The following is a 20,548-nucleotide window of genomic DNA, read 5'->3' on the forward strand; positions in this document are numbered from 1 at the left end:
TGCATAAAATAAAATAATAATAAAAAGTAGCTAGAGCAACTTTGTCGGGGTTCTTCTCTTAGTTCTTAAGATTCATCATTACGTGCCACGATACAGTTCAGAAACAATGTAGACAAGGAAAAAACTTGGTGTTATTGCCAAAACCATGTGTAATTGAAATTGTATAATGCAAGAATCATTTGTCCATGACCTACAAAAAATGGACTTGCGTATGATACATTCACTAACTCAAAAAAACTTCAACAAAGAATACCATTTCCTCTGCGCCATTGTTTTGATATTTAGTCTCCCAAAATTGCCATGATGATGACTCAAAAAACTATTCCAACTCCCTACGAAAGTCAACATTATCTACAAAAACCTGTACATTAGAGTTGGGAAAAAAACAAGTACAAGTTAGTCTCAACACAAATGCTTCACTATAAGATAATGAATAAACATCGTAATGGAAATAATGCTTAAAATGACCAAAGAAACATACAGTTTTCCAACCATCAGGATCAACACACAATGTGATCTTCGTTTTGATACCAGGTACAGGTCCAGGTTCCCGAGTAATCTTCCCTCCTGCAAGTTTGATTGCTTCTGCAGTTTTGTACACATCATCTGTGCCTATTGTAATCTGTGAAAAGAGAATGAATAGAAGAAATTATCATGAATGGAGGGCAAGAGACGTTTAATGATGAAACACACGGTAGTAAGCATTTCAATAAAAAACTCTCATGAAACATCAAGCATTTTGTAACTACAGAAAACAAAAGCAAAACTGGAATAATGATTACTACTTAGCAGATTCAAATGATATTATGAGGAATAAAAAAGGAGAGGAACTTCTGTCTACCTGAGCATAAGCATCTCCTTTATCATAATCTGTGACTCCATAGTTGTAAGTCAATTCCAGGACAGTGTTTTTTTCCTCTGGACCATAACCCAGTATTGCTATTGTACTCTACCAAAACGGGAAGAAGAAAAACCATGAATGATTGTGGGTGAAGAAACAGCAATCACATGCCCAATATATCAAATAAGTCACAGGAAACAAATTTTGGGCAAACAAAGCAAGCAAGATTAACCAAAGAATGGTAAAGCCGGCTTAAACCTCAAAAGACCAATAGATGATACATATATTTCAAAAGAAACAATAAAGGAATAAATTGAAAGCAGCATGGTAGGGCTGCATGCTCATAATTAATTTTGTTTATGAAAGGTGCTTCTCCCATTAGTTGTTTAACTAGCTTACATTGGATGATAGGTTTGTGTCTTCTTGACAGTTGTAACCTCATAGGGATACTGGTCTGCTAATCTTCACAGGTAATTTTAAGGACAATTACATACATATACAATTCAAGTGACATCTAAAACCAATTAAATACAAATGGATTGTATTGGAGTCAGCAACAATAAAATCCTCGGTGTATCATTAGTATCATGTTCATTTGTCTCAAAGGCACGAGCTGTTCAACAACCCTCTGATAGCCCCAGGAGAAGGCTGATTTTCACCACTAACCACCTGAAAACCTAACAATCTTATTTATATCCAGTTGATTGCTGCACACTCAGACATAGAAGTTCACATAGTAAAACATAATAGTCATTTGGTAGAGCACATACACAGAGCAGTCTTCCATTCTAAACAAGTCTTGATTCAGCATATTGCTGAACTGAATATATTTTTGCACACCACCAAAATTAGGCAAAAAGGACAGCATATTTTATTAGAATTATGTTGGAAACTCAAGTTATTTTATAACAAAGACACCAACATACATTCACGTATGGTCATAGAACAGAATTACTTTTTGCAGTACAAACCCCGGCAAGATCATTGCACCTTAGAGAGGATTGATTACATAGGAATCCCGTATCTATTGCCCTGGGGCTACATTTTATGAACAGTGCCCCCACAACAATCATATATAAACCATAAGTTCTCATTATCTTCTAATTTTTCAGTTTTAAGTACTTAGGCATATATTAGATACATTAAAAGATGTCAGTGCCAAATATATGTAACAAAATAGATATCAAGGCACCTTAGACTCTGGATCATCTTGTGTTCGAAGTAGCTCCATACCAAAAGCCTAAGCAGCAAGCAATCACAAACAAATCAATGTTGTGTATAGAAAATAAGAAGACTGTAAAACATCATAAAATTGCGTTGACCCTCACCTTCTCATAAAATTTAATGGAACGATCAAGATCACCCACTCGAAGCATTACTTTGCTCAAAGGCTCAGGAGAGGAAACCCTTTCGGAAAGTTCAAATTGATAACCATCAGGATCTTCAATATATGCAATTGTTGAGTTGCCTCCCTTGACAGGACTAGGCTCTCTAGTAATTTTCCCTCCCTTGGCTCTAACAAGTTCCACTATTCTTGAAATCTAAAGACAAGGAAATCATATTATACATTGGTCAAAAAGAAAAAAAGGAAATCCCAAGTAATAACCAGAACTGCATCTCCATCCCCACAACAAGAACAAAAGGATACATTTGGAGTAGTTCACACACAAAAATACATTTCACCAGTGAAAGATGTTTATAAATTATATCAGTAGGTTTGGGAAACTCACATCATCAACAGCAAGACCAAAATGGCCAAATCCATCTCCAATGTCATACTTATCAATCCCATAATCTGAAACATTGTTAAAGGAAAACCAACATTAAAAGAAGGGTTTCCACTGCTCAAGGACGCAAAAACTGGTTTCACAAAATGCAAAATTCAGTAATTATCAGGAATGCCAACAACAAGTTAGTCACATTCTTACTGTATGTCAGTTCAGCAACAAAGTGTGCATCCTCAGGGCCATATCCAAGAAAGGCATTAGTATATCTCTGTTCTTGCATGTCGCGCTTTCTGAGCAACTTCATTCCAAGGCACTCTCTATAAAATCTGAAATCACAACAAGTTTGTCCTCCCATGACAATGATCACTGTAGAGAATCATAGATATAACTATTTTGTAACTAATTTAATATTGGGCATACTTTATGCTCTTGTCCAAGTCCCCAACACGATACACAACATGAAGCATTCTTCTCTTGTCATGTTTGACCCAATCGAGCACATTTTCCTGTGTAGCAGCTGTGGACATGTTCCCAGATGCCATCACTCTCATGCACTTATTATCATCATGTCTTAAAAGCCTAGAAGATTTCAGGCCAAACTTATGATACAGTCTAATACCTGCATAAAAGAACCCAACAACAATCTCAGTTCATAAAAGATTACACACACGCCTCGACATGCAAGAGTACTACCAATCCATGTTAAAAACATGTCATGTCATGTCATGTGTCAAAAACATGGCAAATGCAACATTTATAGAAACAAGCACAATTTCATAATGAAAAATGGACAAAAAAAAAGCATTTTAAATTGGATACAAAATCTTGGATTGATCAAAGAGTGGATGAAAAAAGATACAAACTTGGGGGGACTATTTGCAAAAGGGTCAAAGACAACAGAGCTTATTAAGGCTTACCGCTACCGAGATGAAAAAGAGAGAGCTTTTCAGAAGGGTTGCAAGAGCGGAGGGAGGGTAACATGAAGGAAGAAAGTGAGGGACGAATTGAAGAAGCCATGGAAGGAGAAAACAATGTACAGAGTGAAGTGAATTAATGTTGTGAAACAGAAAGAAAAGAATAACAAACTCAAATGTTTAAAGCTAAGAATAAGATCACAGGGCTTTTTATGAAGATGATCAAATGGTTTAAATAGGGGAATCACGAATGATTCAGATAGGATCGATAAGATTAAGGAATTTTCTTTTATCTTAAATTTTAATCTTTTTATTTTTAAAAAATTATTCTTTTTTAAGTGTTAATTTTTAATCTCTTTCTATCATATTCCTTTTTTTTTTTTAAATCTTCTATCATATTCCTCTGTTCAGAATAAACTTTTAAAATACATAACTTAGAGAATGAGATTGAAAGAAGAATACGATCGAAACAGATTAAATTAAATGAAATTCAATTTAAAGATAAAGATAAAAAAATATATAGTAGATTAAAAGAAATAGACAACTAAGAAGATCAAATATGTAAATAATATATATATATATATATATATATATATATATATATATATATATATATGAAAATGAAAAGAGTAATTTGAGATGGTGAAAGTGATTTTTTTATCTAATTAAAAAGTTGTGTGAACCGTGAAATACACCTCAAAAGATGAGAGAAAACATTAAAAATGTTTAACTGCGGTAACGAGAAGAATATAAAAAAAAATATCTATAAGAAAACAACATTTTAATGTAAAAAAAATATTTTTTCTGTACAAAAAAAAAAACTAAGCCAAAAAAGTAACTTTTTATTTTATTTTTTTAAAAAGGTAATCTTTTTGTTAAATACTGCGGCTTTTTTAACTTCATTAATTTATTCTCATTAATTACAAAGATTTTCAGGTTCACAAAAATTACAATTATACGCTATTACAGAATAAGCATTTGCCTGGAATTATAAATATTTTTGAAGGTAAAATTACTGTTTTCCCTTAAGTTCAATATTTTACTAATTATTACTAGTATTTATTTACTTTATCTTATGCTCTAAAGTTTAACCATATTCAATTCAAATTAGGGCTTAAATAAATCCTTTTGGTTAAATTTTAATATTTGAAGTCCTATTTCAATTTATAAATCACGGAATTACAAATTTATCTTTTTTTTTATGTGAATTCAAATTTATCTTTGTGCGACAGTGTGAGTGAGAGAGTTTTAAAATCTAATTAACCTCTATTTTGGACTAAAATTAAATTTTATGGAGTTCTTTTTTATGTAGTTCTTTTTGGTCAAATCTCACTAATCCCACTGGTTACTTGTATTTGGAGTTTTAATCACTAATCCCACGGATTTTATTAAGAAACATAAAATTTGAATTTTGGAGTTCTTCAAAAAAAAAAGTTATGTGTAAATTGTTATAAACTTGTTAATACTTAATTTAATTCAATTTGTATGAATAAAAAAAACATATCAGTCATTTTTACAGCTTTTATATCTTATATAGGTCCTTGTATAGTTGTATACAATATTATACTTTAATATGAACAAAATTAAATTCAATAGTAATGCAGTAAAAAAAATTCAATAGTAAAATTTCATGAGAAATATATCAAAATTATCCATATGTAGATATTTCTCTATCTATACACCTAATCATCAAACCATATTTATCACTCATAAATAGGAAAAGTCAAATTCATTAATATACTTGCTAAAATCATGAGTGAGTGAACTAAACATGCAAAATATCAATTTCAATTCTATTATAACGAGTGACCTGAGTTTACTATTCTTTTAAACAAGAGAAAACTATAAATTTATAATTATTAATTAAAATTAATACGGTATTAGTTAAGAATTATAATTCCATGTTTAGCAATTATCAAACTAAATCTAAAGCCTTATCCTTTCTTTAGTGTGTGTAAGTTTTATCCTAAGTATACCTATAGGCTTTAGCCAATACATAATATGGACATATATGGACCAAAGTAACAAGGCATATTTGTTTTATAGAATTCATTAAATGAGAGTAAATTTTGAATTAATACTCAAATAAAGATAAGTAGTAAGATTTTTCACTTGTACGATTATATATATATATATATATATATATATATATATATATATATATATATATATATATAATTAGTGGTGAGAAAACAAATAATTAAAAGCTAAAATTAAATAAATTAAAACATAAAAAAAATATTGTTTCGACAGTAGTTCGCACCAGACCAGTAAGAGGAAGAAGAAAAGAAACTGAAATGACGGTAATCCGCACTGGATCAGTAAGGAGAGAGAAAAGAAAATACAGAGACAATTGAAAGTTTTATTAGAGAAGAAAGAAAAGCTTACAAAGATTGTTTATGAGAGTCTCTCCCTCTAACTTCTCTCTAAACTCTCTCTATTCCAAAGGGTACTCCACAATATGGTTGATGACTCATTTTATAGAATTGAAAAATACTGTAGCTACAGTTCAAGTCATTTTTACTCGAAACTGTTTATATAGCACATGTAACAAAGATTTTTTAATCTTCAGCTAAATTAATACCAAAACAGTTATCTTCGTTCTAGTAGAAATCTTTTGAAGAGTTCGATGAGTTGGTGTCTCCTTCTTCCTGACATAGCCTCTGAATCAAATGATAAATTTGAAATAGATCTCAAAACCCTAATCCAAATAGATCTCAAAACCCTAATCCAAAAATCTTCAAAATTTATCTGCAGTACTCAAGAGGGGAAACAAATAATAACCCCAACAGCAACACCAGCCCCCAAAACTTTCTAATAATTATATTTACAAAAACAAATTTTTAATTGTTTTGCAGATGAAGCCGAAATATTGGAACAAGAATCCCTTTAAAGCCACAGCAAAGGCCTTTCCTCTTGAATTCCATTTTAAACCAATAGCCAACAATAAAACAAGAACATTTTATGAGTTCATTTTAATAGATTCAAACTCGGCATATATTAAACATTTCAAAGACCCAAATGACCCTCTTCTAAACACTCATTCAACAATCCAAATTTTAAAGGTTTAATCCGGACATTTTGGAACCAATCAACATAAGTACAAAAAATTTTCCGAACCTTTTGACCCGATCGGTTATACTTATTGGGACTATATGAATGCCTAGACCAAAGTTTTTTGACATCAAAATAGCAAATACAAGCACTCATGGTTGATCTATTTCAAGACTAACACGATGTACAATTTTCCAAATTGGTTCCTTCAGTGGTGGGATTTTTTTGGACCAATTCATGAGATTTTTCATGAACAAGTTCAACAAGGATTTGCTAGTTCAAAAAACTTTTCAATTTTGAGGAATCATGAATTCTAGCAGAGCTCAAATATTTTTTTAGTTTTGCTCTTGCATGGATATTTTCCTGGCAATACAGATACAACAAAACAGAACACAACAAGCAATTTCCATCATTAGAGAGACATGCCTTTCTTAAGCGGTGGAACCAATTTGACACAACAAAAGCAGAGTCGGACAAGGTTAAAATCCGATTCAAAGCACATCCAGAGTTCCTTAAAGCAGCTGATCTGGAGACTTCATTATTTCTCAATCAGAAGTCCAAGCTAGTAGCCTTCCTAGCAGGATCTAAGTCTAAGGACCATCTAACCAAGAACTTAAAAAAGGTTCTACAATTACTTCAAAGCCAAGAAGAAAGAGAGTCTTCGTCAAAGAAAGCAGACGCCAACTCTTTAAACTCTTCAGAAGATTTCTACCAGAATGAAGATGACTGTTTTTGTATTAATTTAGCTGAAGATTAAAAAATCTTTGTTACATGTGCTGTAGAAATAGTTTCGGTAAAAATGACTTGAACTGTAGTTACAATATTTTTCAAATCTATAAAAGGAGTCATCGGTCATATTGTGGGGCACCCTTTGGAATAGAGAGAGTTTAGAGAGAAGTTAGAGGGAGGTGCTCTGAGAAACAATCTTTGTAAGCTTTACTTTCTTATCTAATAAAACTTTCAATTGTCTTTGTATTCTTCTCTTCTTTCCCCTTATTGATCTAGTGCGGACTACTGCCATTTCAGTTTCTTCTCTTATCTCTCCTACTGGTCCAATGCGAACTACCATCGGAACATTATTCTTTTTATGTTTTAATTTCATCTTTTAATTATTTTTTTCTCACCAGTAATTTCATACTTGCATATCATTCTGTTATTATATGTGGTTTCTACTCCTTTCTGTCCGTCCGATTTTTCGTTGAGCTCTGGTTTCAGAGCCTTATGGAAATATTGCTAAAATATAACTTCCAGTATCTTTGTCTTCATTTGGTTTTGTAGAAATATTTCCACAAGGGTACTTGTTACAAAATTTCTTGGATATGGAAACTTCACCCCACATGCACACACACGCAAACACATACTAAAGTCGTAAAAAATGAATGATTTCTGTTTTTTATATGAAGTCATAAGATAATTAATGACTTAAAAGTCGTCCATTTTTTTAATTAATTATTTGAAGTCGTAAAACGTTGTATGACTTCAAAGTCATCCTAATTTTTTTTATTTTAAAATTATTTTTTAACAACTCTAAATTAGTTTAAATTTATAATTTTATTTAATATATTTTTATATTGTTTTATTTAATATTTTCTATATTTTTGTTAATGTTAAGGAGTATTATTTGTTTTGTAAATTAGAAAAATAATGTAAGCAAAAAACTTAAATTTTAATCAAAAAATAAAAAAGTAATACATGTAAGAAAAATATTAATAATAGGATGATATCCCATAATGAATTCTTGTGGATATACATCATCGCCTTTTATCTTGTTACACTTGATTGATTTGTTGGTGATTGTTATGCTCGATTAATATATATAATAAGATGAACAAATCAATTTGAAATAAGCCTAAAAAATACTTATTGTATAAAATTGAAGGACTTGAAAGTAACAATTGCCCATATAAACAAGTTAATGAATAATATTATTTCTCCTTTTTCAATTTTATGTTTGTATTTAATTTATATTGTTTATTTTATATTAATGTATTATGTTATTTTTATCTTAACAACTATTTTTATTACTAAATTATTTTATGTTGTAAATATTAAAATAATTTTATCAAATAAAATTAATTAATAATACTTTACAAAACTATTAATTTACTTGATGATAAATATTAAAATTAATTAAAAAATATTTTTTAAAAATTTAATATTATTTCATAGATTTTAAGTTGTTATAATTAAAATATTTAAAAAGAATTTAATATTATTTAATAAATTTTAAGTTAACCTTATTTGTTAATATCAGAAACAAAAATATTAAAAACATTTAAACAAAAACACCAAAAATTAAACATTAAAACTAATTTAGAATGGTTAGAAATTAACTTAAAAATAAAAATTTTAGGACCACTTTAAAGTTGTGTTTTATAACTTCAAATAAATAATTTAAAAAAATGAACAACTTTTGAAATCATTAATTATCTCATGACTTCATATAATTCTTTTTTAGAAAAGCACAAGTCGACAACTCGTTCACTTTTTTACTTTTATATTTTTTGAATCTATTTAATTAAATATACTGCGATGGTTGCATTATTTTTTATATCATTTTGTTATTCAACAATTGGAAAGTTTTTTTTTCATATGTTATGTTTTCTTCTAATTAAAATAAAAATTATTAAAAGTTGTCTGGTATGAAAAAAAACAAAAAGTTTATATAACACTAAAATTAAACTAGTTTCCTGATCCATCAAATAAATTATAAGTACCCTCTTTTTCATACTACTCTTACTATATGTAATCAAATGATTTAAAAAACAAAAAATTATAAAAAAAAATATTCGTTCTGTTTTTGTATGACTTCATCATCGGAAGTCTTGAAAAACACTACAACTTATCTTTATTTGAATATTTATTCAAAATTTATTTTCATTTGGTTGAATTTCAAAAGAAATTACCCTTTGGTAAATTCATTATCAGGAGTCTTGATATGATTTTTTATCCTGTTCTAAATGTTATTTAGTTTTTAATAAAATAATTTTACAAAAATATAAAATTATCAATATATCTTAACCTCTAATTTAATGGTTTGTGTTGAATTAATTAAAAATAATTGACAGATCTGATTAAACCATTCCAAAGAAGTTTACTTTAAGACTTCAAATTTTAACCAAATGGACCCACCTACTAAACAATGTGTCTATATATATCTGTCATAAAATAAAATAAAATAAAAAACAATGTGTATATTATCATCATCATTAAATAAATGGAATCCAACGTAAGAATGACATTGCCAACGTTAGGAGATTACTTGTTATAAATATTATCTTTAAAGCATTTTCTATACTACTCTCAATCTTCCACTGATTACAGAGTCTAGGGTTTTGATCGTCCCTCTTCCCAATTTCAGGTATTCCCAGTTTTCCCCTATTGTTCTTCTCCACTTTTTTCAATCATTGGCGTGTGAACCCTAATTTCCTTGTTATGTGCTTTTTTTTTTATTTTTTTTTATGCATCTCCTTCTGCCATCGTCCATCTCACAGGGTAAGCTTTGGATCTCGGATCGGAGCCTTACCCATCTTTTCTAAATCTTCAAGGAACGCTTTGGGACACTAAAGTTTCCAAATTGTAGAGAAAAAAACAGAATGAGAGGGAAGACTTGAATCAGGATTCAGGGGTGAGGTGAGGTCTTTTTTTTTTTTTTTTTTGTTCTGTTTTGAGTCTATTTTGAATATTTGTTATTATTCTAATCTGCTGTAGATTTTGAAGTTTTATTTAAGAGTGTTTGCTGGATTTTTTTTTAAATTACTATTGTTTATTTGACTATAACATACCCTAGATGGTGTATGATGATTCAAGGGAGTCTTCAGCTTCCACATGGAGTTTTATATTAAATGAAATCTGTCCCATCCTTGATAATATAGATAGGAATGAGTTCTTTGTTTTTATGTCCCTTACCTTAAGTGAAAGAAGAAAACCTAGATACAATTCTTTAGGTGTTGTTTTGTTGTTCTCTCCAATCAGAATTGGAATTTCACCTTGATAATCCTGGCATAATCCTTTAATGTAAACTTTTATTACATGAATTGCTAAGGTGGAACTTCAATTCTGATTGAAGAACAACACATACAATACTTAAGAAACTGTATCTATGTTTTATCCTAAGTGAAAACCATGATTTTATTAATATTTTTCATTCCGTAAACCTGTGTGATGCCACTGATAATGGCTTGCTTTGTTTGACTGCAAACTTAATGCAGATATTTGAGGATGGTTACTTATGGTGAAAGGTGGGCTGATAAATAGGGAGTAAGCATGGAAAATTTGGTGAGCAAATAGTTTGATCTGCTTTGAATTTTGATAGGCTCAGAGATTACAATATGGAGGATGAGAGTGGGCTTGAGCTCAGCTTGGGTTTATCTTTTGGAGGCTCGTCAGCCAAACCCAAGGGTAAGAATGGTAGCTCCTCAGATGCTAGAGATGAAGAAGTTGGTAGGGGTGGCAAAATGGTGGATGACTTTAAGAGCATGTTTGATAATGTTCCTCAGAAGCCCGAATCTATTACTGGTACCCGAACAACTGATTCCCCAAAGCCTGAGGAGAACTTCTTTAGTGACCTTTCAAAGGCCAAAGAAGACAATGCTTCTTTGAATTTAAATGAGAGAGGATTTCTGGTTGCTAACATTAATAAGCCGGTTGAAATTGAGGAAGATAAAAGGTCCGAGGCAGCAAATAAGCGAAAAATGCCTTTTGATGAGATACCTAGAGCCTCTCATATTTCTATAACAGAGGATGGTTCAACCGCAGAAAATGAAGATGTGGCTGACTCTGAGACTGAGAACCCCACCTCCAGGCCCATCTCACACCACAGTGATGGTTCCAAAGGATTCATTAGAGTTAGTGCTTCTTCCGATGCTGCCAAAGAGGTTCGTGGAAGTGCTGACTCAAATGCTACTGACTTAAGTGGGCAGAAGAGGTTTACTGGGTCATCAGAAAAAGATTTTAAGCATGCCGGCATGACCTATGGTGCTTCCTTTTCTGTTCAACCTGTAAATATGTTGAATGTACCTTACCCTTCAGTAAAAGAGTCCAGCTCAGTTGGGGTACCAAGCCCTCAGATACCTGGAGTGATGCATGTGATGCCTACTGCTGCCACTGGTGAACGCTCAGGAGCCCAATCTGTGAGTAATGGGAGTTTGCCTGTGATGTTTGGATATTCACCTGTTCAGCTTCCTATGTTGGAGAAGGACAACTCATGGGGTTTGGTTTCTCGTCCTCAACAGTTACACCCTTCCTTTGTTGGCAGAGGTCCAACTAACTCAGGTACTTGTATGAATGGTTTATATTGCTAAATGATTGATCTTCCTAACTCAAGTACTTGATGTGCATGTAAGATCAATAAATTGTTAAAATGTTTTGGATTGTGTATATATTCTAAAATGCATCATGGTTACAAGCTTGATGAATTAAACCATATATGTTTGATCTCTTGTAAGATTGAAATATTAAACTTTTATGTCAGAGAAGTTACAGGTTATAAATTTTTGCATTTCTGTTCAGACTGCAGTTTAATATATTCTTGTAATGATTACAAACTCTATTTGTTCTCTGATAATTGATGCATACTGAACTTTTAGTAGAAATGACATTATATTGTTATTGTGTGGATGTAGCTGCACTACAAGTAATCTCAAACAATATATCCGAGGCCATGCCTTATGAAGGAAGGCCGTTAGAACGAACCAAAGGAGACGGTAAACAGCGTGTCACTGAAGAAGGCTCCTCCTCACAATCTGAAGATGTGAAAGCAATAAGCACAAACCTTAGGGCCAAAGATGCATCTGATAAATCAACAGGAGAAGGTGCAATCATTGATTTTTCAAATATTAAGCCAGGTCTTGCTGCAGATGTGAAATTTGGTGGATGTGGTTCTTATCCTAATCTGCCTTGGGTATCCACCTCAGGTTCCGGTCCAAATGGAAGGACAATTTCTGGTGTTACTTATAAATACGGCACTAACCAAGTCAGAATTGTATGTGCATGCCATGGTTCTCACATGACCCCTGAGGAGTTTGTTCGCCATTCAAATGAAGACCAGGCAGCTGCAGAGGGGAATACAGTTTTGGGGACAGTAGCAAACGGCAATCCTGCTGCCTCTTCCCACAGCTAATCTTGTATCGTTGTACGTTAATATTAAAGTTCTCAACAGGAGAGTCAGGGAAATCGAGCTTTGATTTTTGTATAGATGAATGAGATTCCTACCATTTTTCTGTATACACTTTAATAACTTGGTATTTGGCTATCCCGCTTTATTTACTTTGTAGCCAATGCAATCAAGTTTGCAGTTGTATTTAATAATGGCCCAGCTAGGATCATCTGTCCAAAGATCAGTAGTATAGGAATGTTTCCAGATTGCTAAGGACGTGTTATGCACCGAATTGGACTTCAAAAGGTGAGGATGACCTAGTCCTTAGAGCAATTCTCTGAGCTTTTCTTAGAGCATCTCCAAGGGAGTTACTTATGGAGTTCTTAAACTTAAGAACTAGTTCTTGTACAATTTCACCATTAAGACAATTGACTTAGCCGTTCTTATACAATTTATGATTGCTTATTTAAACGACAGTTCTCAAGGATTGCAAGATAATTGCATAACTTATTATACTATTAGAAAATTTAGTTTATGTTTTTAAATTTCACATGGCAACGTGGGTTACTAAAAATGAGTTAAGTAACTCTACTATGATTGCACAAGATGCCCTTGAGTAGTTGAAGAGAAGATGCGTTGTACATGCAGGAATACAACAACAAACGTCATGCTCATGCATGTCTCTTCACATTGGCTCATCCAAACCAACACGTGTGGTTATGATTACTCATTGCATTGAATATTGTTCGACATTGCTTCAAACGTCAAGCTTCCAGAAAATCTGCACCCGATTTTCACTCCCACCGATGCCTTTCTCTTCCAAACTCCCCATTCTAGAAACGTGACAAGGCCAGTGAAAAGGGTATGGGCAAAATTCACTTCCAGACCCCTCAAGGGAATTAATTACACTCTTGAACTAACTGCCATTTTCCTTTGTTTTCTCCATGACCAAACGGGGCCTCACTTATTGCAAAGGATCGATCTTAATAAGAAAGAGATGAAGAGTTGTTGAGCCAACTTCTATTTCTTTTTTGTTGGACAAGAGGGGCAACAACCCCCTCAAGAATCAATTAAAACCCATGCGGGAAAACAGTTGAAGCTACATCAGCCATAACAACCACAAAAATTAAGGGAAACATATAATCATAGACTTTGATATAATCCATGATTTGCCAACAAATCCGCCACTTCATTTGCTTCTCTCAAGATATGATTCCATTCCAACGCACCACCAGCCAACTTCTATTTCTAGCTATGGAGCTTCAAATCTTACACATTTACTTTTATCATTAATATTAATATTTTGTTTTCTTAGCACAATTACACTATTATCTAGTCATGTGTTTCAAAGTGTGGTAACACGTGATTCAACATTGATAAGAAAAAAAAAGTACTACATCAAAATTAAACTTGCTTTTTTACTCCTTCCTCATCTAGCAACATATAATAAATAATAATCATCCAAATCTAGCAGTTTCTATTTTTAATTTTAAGAGTTTAAATATGACAATGTGCCAAATAGAAAAAATTACACCCATTAATATTTCGTGTTTATCACGTATCATTAGCATTATCTTTTCCGCTAGTGTTGTTACCGTACAAGCAAGGAAAAACATTTATTTTGACCAAGCATGTTATATTTCTTCTACTCTTTTTTTTAATTATGAAAAGTTTATGATTTGGGTTTATAGTTAGGACAAACCTCTAGATTTAAGGAATGCTGACAGAAATACTTATAAATTATTATTTTTTAATTATGAAAAGTTTATGATTTGGGTTTATAGTTAGAACAAATCTCTAAACTTAAAGAATACTGACAGAAATACTTATAAATTATTCATTATGATCATCACATCAGCAGCAAAAATTAAATTTATGTCTTTAAGATATGAATTGGTTTCTTATCAATTGGATCAATCTTTGTTTGCAATGGCATTACCTTCTACTTCTTTGCTACGAAGTCTTGGAACATTACAGCTTTGATTAGGCAGCAGCAAGACGAGCATGTCCTTTATTGATTGGTGTATTATAATTGACTAAATCAAACTTGGAATTGGTATATTGACATCGTTTTTCAACACTTTCTTTTTTAAAGTTTCTTTTGCAGGGTCAGCGAAACTAATACTGTTAACTTGGCCTCTATTGGTAGTAAAATATTAGAACTTATAGGAATATAACAAGTTGTTAGGAAGGTTAGTGAAGGATTCATGATCATCATTGAGCATTGATAATACATTAATTCAAACAGCACCAAATATTCCATACTAGATGCAGCCAGATCAGATTATCTTTTCTTTTTTCTTGTCAATCTAATTTTTCATGTACTTTTAGGTTGATGATTAGATCATAAAAATAGCACCTTTTAATTAAGAGCGTGTGCCATTTCTGGTGCGTTAAGACCCATCATGTCTTTGATGGTTTGCCTAAGCTGCAAAGGTAGACTGAACCCAACACCTTCACTCGTGGGATGTGATGTGATAACTACTTTTGACATTTTTTTTTTTGGTTTTCCAAGGGTATTTTATTTCTGCACCCTTTGGTCATGAAGCCATGGGTTAAACCCTCCTCACAAATGACTTTTGTATTCCCTTGAAGCACAGTTTACCTACCACTGTTCCTAACCCTTTGTGGGGTTCACTACTTTGACATTTATATCACAATATCCTTTATGTATTTTTTTTAAGAATAAATATTTATTTCCTTTTATATTAATTATTTTAAAAATCATATATTGAAAGATGATTTTTGATTAGATAATAGTGTAAAAAAATTTAAATTATTAAACTCTTCTTTAAAAGGCTAATTTACTGAGTTACTGAAAGATATTGAGTTTTCATGTATCAGATTAAGTAGTACAGAAGAAACCAAAACGGAGTTCAGTTTAAATATTCAAATACAAGGTGAAATTAAGGAGTAATGTTCCATGTCTTATTAGCAGCAAGGTGGCGTAAGGATTAAACTAGTAAATTTGGCTTTGTCATATATATACCATATTATGTCATTGAGACACACACGCCTACCAAGTCAAAAACCCGAGTTAAATACACTTGTAGGCCAACCCCACCACCTTGTGGTCACTACTGAGTTCTGAATATTTTAAATGAAGAATCAAATTCAGACGCAAAACGCAGCCTGAGAAGAAACCAAGAAAACTGACATAAGGAAGGGTTGCTATTTGGGGGAGGATCAATGAATAATGAGTAATGTCTCCATGCACACACACCAACCATCTCATTATAAATTGCTAAGTTTTTCAACTCATCATCAATTGGCACTTTTTGCTTCAGAATGAATGCTTGAGGTTGAGGAGAACCAGAACCAGAAGCATGAATCAACTTGGTGGTGTTAGCGTTATCCTTCTGGTTCTCTCAGTCTTGTGTTTCCATGTTAGAGCACAGACTTCTGCACCTTCTTCAGGAGATGCTGTCTCCAATTTCCAGCCAAGCCTTGCTGTTGTCATAGGAATCCTTGGTGTCATGTTCTTACTGACATTCTTTCTTCTCATGTATGCAAAATTCTGTCATCGCCGCCATGGCGGCGCTTCGGCCGTTGGAGACTCAGAAAATCAACTTACTTTTGTGAGATCAAGGTCTAGATTCTCAGGAATTGACAAGACTGTCATAGAATCACTCCCCTTCTTCAGATTCTCTGCACTCAAAGGGTTAAAGGAAGGGCTGGAGTGTGCAGTGTGCTTATCAAAGTTTGAAGATGTTGAAATTCTGAGACTTGTACCAAAGTGCAAGCATGCTTTTCATATTGATTGCATAGACCACTGGCTTGAAAAGCACTCTACCTGTCCTATTTGCAGGCACAGAGTCAACCCTGAGGACCACACAACCTTCACATATTCAAACAGTTTAAGGATGTTAGCAGGTGAGGAATCTAACATAGAGATCTTGGTTCAGAGAGAAGAGGAAGAGCATCATGGTTCATCAAGATTCAGTGTAATTGGAAGCAGCAGCTTTCGGAAAACGGTCAAGGAAGAAGAATTACTCATCCAAAAAGGAGCAGAAGATAGTGATGGTAACCAGAAAGGGTATCATAAACACAACCACAGGATTACTATATCTGATGTTGTGTTCAAGCACAGGTGGAGCAACGTGAGTTCTTCAGACCTTATGTTTCTGAATTCGGAGATGCTCAATGATACATCAAGCAACAGATTCAGCAGCAACCTGGAATCAATTACAAGAGGGGTAGTGGTGGAAAATGAGCAAATTATGAACATCAAGGAGGAGATGGAGAGGAAGATTTCCTTTGAGAACAAAGTTGTTGGTGCACTAAACAACATCGTTTCAGATCATAAGGAAGATCCTCCTTTTACATCAGATTCTGCACCAAAGTATGTGAACCCGGGTGAGAAAAGGTCAATGTCAGAAATCACTGCTGTTTCTAGATTTGGAGATTTAGGCATGAAAATGAGGGTCTTGAAGGATTCTGATTCCCTTCAAAACAACCTTAAAGAGGAAAGAATGAGGCAGATTTGGTTTCCAATTGCCAGAAGAACAGCTCAATGGTTTGTGAATAGAGAAGAAAGAAGGTCTCTGCAATCTCAGAATAATAAACAACAGCCATTAGATGTATAATCCAATCCAATCCAACCTTCCCGAGGTACACATGTTTGGTTTCATTCCTTGATTAACAACTACATGTAGATTTCAGGCTGTTTTTTTGTTGATTAGTATATAGTTAAGTAAAGCAGGTACCGGTTCCTTGTTTTTTGTTTCAATCTCTCTAATTTTTTAATTCTTATGATCCGCATAAAAACTTTGTTAATCTTTCTATGACAGAAAATTTAAGGACCCCTCGTGACCAGAATAATAGAAACACTTGTAGACTTAATTGTGTCTTCTTTTTCATTTCCTAATCAAATTTTCTATTGATTTTCAACAAGAATTATAGAAGACAGCTTCATGCCGCTGTGCTCGATCAATAATGTTGTGTATATGTGTGTTAGCCATTTAATTTAAATATGGTCATCTTGGTCATATTGTATATATCTCTTTCTCTTCCATTCTCTTTTGCTCAACACATAAACATTGCACATTATTAACAACTAAACTTAGGAACAATTAGCTGAATACCACATTGGGTTCATTAATCAAACAAGTTCTTTTTCTTTAGCTCTTCTGATTAAGCAAGAGGAAAAAATGGATCAATAACCCGAAAAAGTTCAATAAACTAAAACACTAAAATTTGATTGAGCAAGTTAATTTTTATATGCTTAACCAATCCTTAAACTTCCAACCCCTCCAAAGTTTTGCACCTCTTCTCTTCAATTTTTCCTCCAATGGATTAAATCTAATAACCAAAGGCAAATTGCCAATTAACCAATTTGTAGCCGGTCAACCAATAGAAAAATAAAACTAATTAAGTCTGTAATTTATGTCATTAGGTTGAATAATGGCATATAATATGTATAAACTCCAGAAGGTTTTCAAAGTGAGTGGTAGTTTTTGTCAGTTTCTTCTGTCTGAAGTGTGCATATTAATTCATGGCGCAAGACATGCAATACAATACGCAAGAAAAATAAGTCCTATCCCATTGTCTTAATGGCAAAATAAAGGATGCCATTGCCAAATGTGACCTCAGCAATTACATCAGCCAGTTTTTTACACACTTTGTCTGCTATGTCAATAGTTTTTGTATTATGCAGCATGAGTCAGCTAGGTACTTACAAAGACAAGGTGCTTATATGGTGCAGAATTTTTTTACTTTAAGAGTATTTTATAGAAGACAAGAGGGCTGTTTTTGATCGTCAATCCGTCATGATAGATTAATTGTTAACATTATCTTATATAAATATTATTAACATTTGTCAATGTAGTTTAATATTAGTTACATTTTTTAAGGGGTAGGTCTCCTTATAGGCATTATCAGATTAAAATATTTTGGTTGGGAGTATGGGGGAAAGCGATTAAATAATAAACAAAGTTTAAAACCGGAAATAATTACATGTGCCTAGCTATCAGGCATGTGATGACATGATGATGAAGTTAGTCATCTCGATGTTATTATGTTCTTTTAAGTGACCTTGATTGGCTAAGCTGTAGGGTATAATTTGTAAGTACAAGGATTTGATTGTCGAAGTACATTATATTTTTCTTATGATGCATCTTGGTATGAAAGATCACTCAATTTGAATGGCCATCATCACATAACATGTTATATTTTTTAAAAAAAAGAGCCGAAAAGAAGTACTAAATTGAGCCTGCATTTGCTTGAAAGGAGGAAAGAAAAACAGTTCAGCATATTACTGAAAATGGGAAGGACAACCTCTTTTTTTTGTTTAATTCATGGGGCAACCTTGAATTGAGCATAATTTGTTAGTAATTTGAAATTTTCGCCAACACTTCGAAAAGGTTCCCTCATGTATATGGGCAGATGGGCCTAACAAACACACTAAAGCTGAGAAAGGCATGCAGCAAAAATCTATTTATAATATATAAATTATGAGTTACAAAATCATGTCACCACATTAAGCGAATAAATAACTGTATTTAAAAAATAAAATAATAATGAATAATAAAATGTATTATATTTTTTTGTTAAATTTATAATAAAATATTTGTATAGAATGAAGTATTTATTTTTACTCATGTATATTGCAATAAAGTTTGAGACATAATAATAGTATTAATAATTTAACTATCAAACATGCATATGCCATATAATAATAATAATAATAATAATAATAATAATAATAATAAAATTACATTTCATTTTAATTATAATCACTCTTAGTTTGTACTAAATAATTGTTGAAAAAAATCTATTTATTATGCTTATTTAATTTATTGACTATTAATTTTCTTATGGCATAAATATTCATTTTCTATTATGATACAAGACACATAAACTTCTTAGTTACATGTTTAGAAATTCCTAGTTTTCTCTTTTGGGACTGTTCCTTCCATCCCTTGTACATGTTTTCTTTTTTGCTTTTCTATCAATGAATTTCAGGCTCGGTTTGGTTGTTTTGTGAGAACATAGTTGGAATATGATTCCATTTACCTGTCTTTTAAAAAGAAACACATAAAATTATATATATATATATATGATATTAGCAATAAATATATATTTATAATTTTTAAACACTATCACACTTGCATACTATTGATGATTATAAATGAAAAATAAAAAAATAATTACAAATTAATACCTTTAGATTTTTTTCATTTTATATTTATATTATAAAAAATTTAAAATTATAAATATAATAAATAAATAATACATAATAATCAATTAATAAATACATGAATTAAAACCTATTATTCTTATATCAATATCTAATAATAAATATGCATTTAAAACTTTACTTTCTATTAATGTTACATTAATTAATACTATCCCCGGGTACTTATTGTAAGACACTTTAGATATAATCACATACCAATAAAAAGAGTTAATGAGATTTATTTTATTGATTTTTTTAAAAAATGTAACTAATTTTACTCTTATTAATAATCATTAACGTGTTCAAAGTAATATGATAATATTAAAATTTAAGAGTATTTTGAATCATTATAAATAAAAAAAACACAAATACTTATAGTATTTAATAAGGACAGTTCTTGGGAGAAAAAATAAATGTTAAATAGGAATGGTAAAAAAAACCATCAATTCTTTCTAAATAATGTCTTATAATAAAAATGAGAGGAGTATAATTTATTAAATAAATAAAAAATAAGTACAATAAATACATGAATTCAAATATTCTCTAATGTCACCATTAAAACCTATTATTTTCCTATATCTAATAATAATTATGCATTTAAAACTCACTTTTTTATTAAATATCTTAATTTTTTATTATTCTGGTCTTTTGTTACTTTATTTCAGTCCTTATAATATTCTATTTTTTTATTCATTTTTGTTCTCGTAATATGTGAATAATTTTTCTATTATTTCTTTT

At 31.6% G+C, this 20,548-nt stretch overlaps 3 protein-coding genes across 5 annotated transcripts; 2 read left to right on the forward strand and 1 right to left on the reverse strand.

The window, feature by feature from the left end:
* Positions 1–109: 109 nt before the first annotated feature.
* GLYI-11 (putative lactoylglutathione lyase) lies at positions 110–3,698 on the reverse strand. The gene is made up of 9 exons (XM_003533348.5): positions 3,486–3,698; positions 2,989–3,187; positions 2,770–2,894; positions 2,572–2,636; positions 2,170–2,382; positions 2,034–2,081; positions 842–949; positions 482–622; positions 110–361 (listed from the first exon to the last, which is right to left on the reverse strand). The coding sequence occupies exons 1-9, from the start codon at positions 3,583–3,585 to the stop codon at positions 320–322; spliced, it is 1,041 nt and encodes a 346-aa protein (XP_003533396.1). The 5' UTR covers positions 3,586–3,698; the 3' UTR covers positions 110–319.
* A 6,049-nt stretch (positions 3,699–9,747) lies between these two features.
* On the forward strand, positions 9,748–13,084 carry LOC100806416 (ninja-family protein mc410). Of its 2 annotated transcripts, none has more exons than XM_003534169.4 (4): positions 9,748–9,897; positions 10,031–10,169; positions 10,748–11,810; positions 12,161–13,084. In XM_003534169.4, exons 3-4 carry the CDS (start codon positions 10,868–10,870, stop codon positions 12,655–12,657), a joined length of 1,440 nt encoding a protein of 479 aa, XP_003534217.1. In that variant the 5' UTR covers positions 9,748–9,897; positions 10,031–10,169; positions 10,748–10,867; the 3' UTR covers positions 12,658–13,084. The 2 variants fall into 2 exon arrangements, with proteins under 2 accessions (XP_003534217.1, XP_006587534.1); XM_006587471.3 differs by having other exon boundaries at positions 10,031–10,164.
* Positions 13,085–15,618: 2,534 nt separating this feature from the next.
* Positions 15,619–17,547, forward strand: LOC100806950 (E3 ubiquitin-protein ligase ATL42-like). Of its 2 annotated transcripts, XM_006587473.4 has the most exons (2): positions 15,665–15,833; positions 15,921–17,547. In XM_006587473.4, exon 2 carries the CDS (start codon positions 15,960–15,962, stop codon positions 17,217–17,219), a length of 1,260 nt encoding a protein of 419 aa, XP_006587536.1. In that variant the 5' UTR covers positions 15,665–15,833; positions 15,921–15,959; the 3' UTR covers positions 17,220–17,547.
* The last annotated feature ends 3,001 nt before the right edge of the window (positions 17,548–20,548 follow it).

Source organism: Glycine max, chromosome 9, assembly GCF_000004515.6.
Source record: "Glycine max cultivar Williams 82 chromosome 9, Glycine_max_v4.0, whole genome shotgun sequence".
NCBI lineage: Eukaryota > Viridiplantae > Streptophyta > Magnoliopsida > Fabales > Fabaceae > Glycine > Glycine max.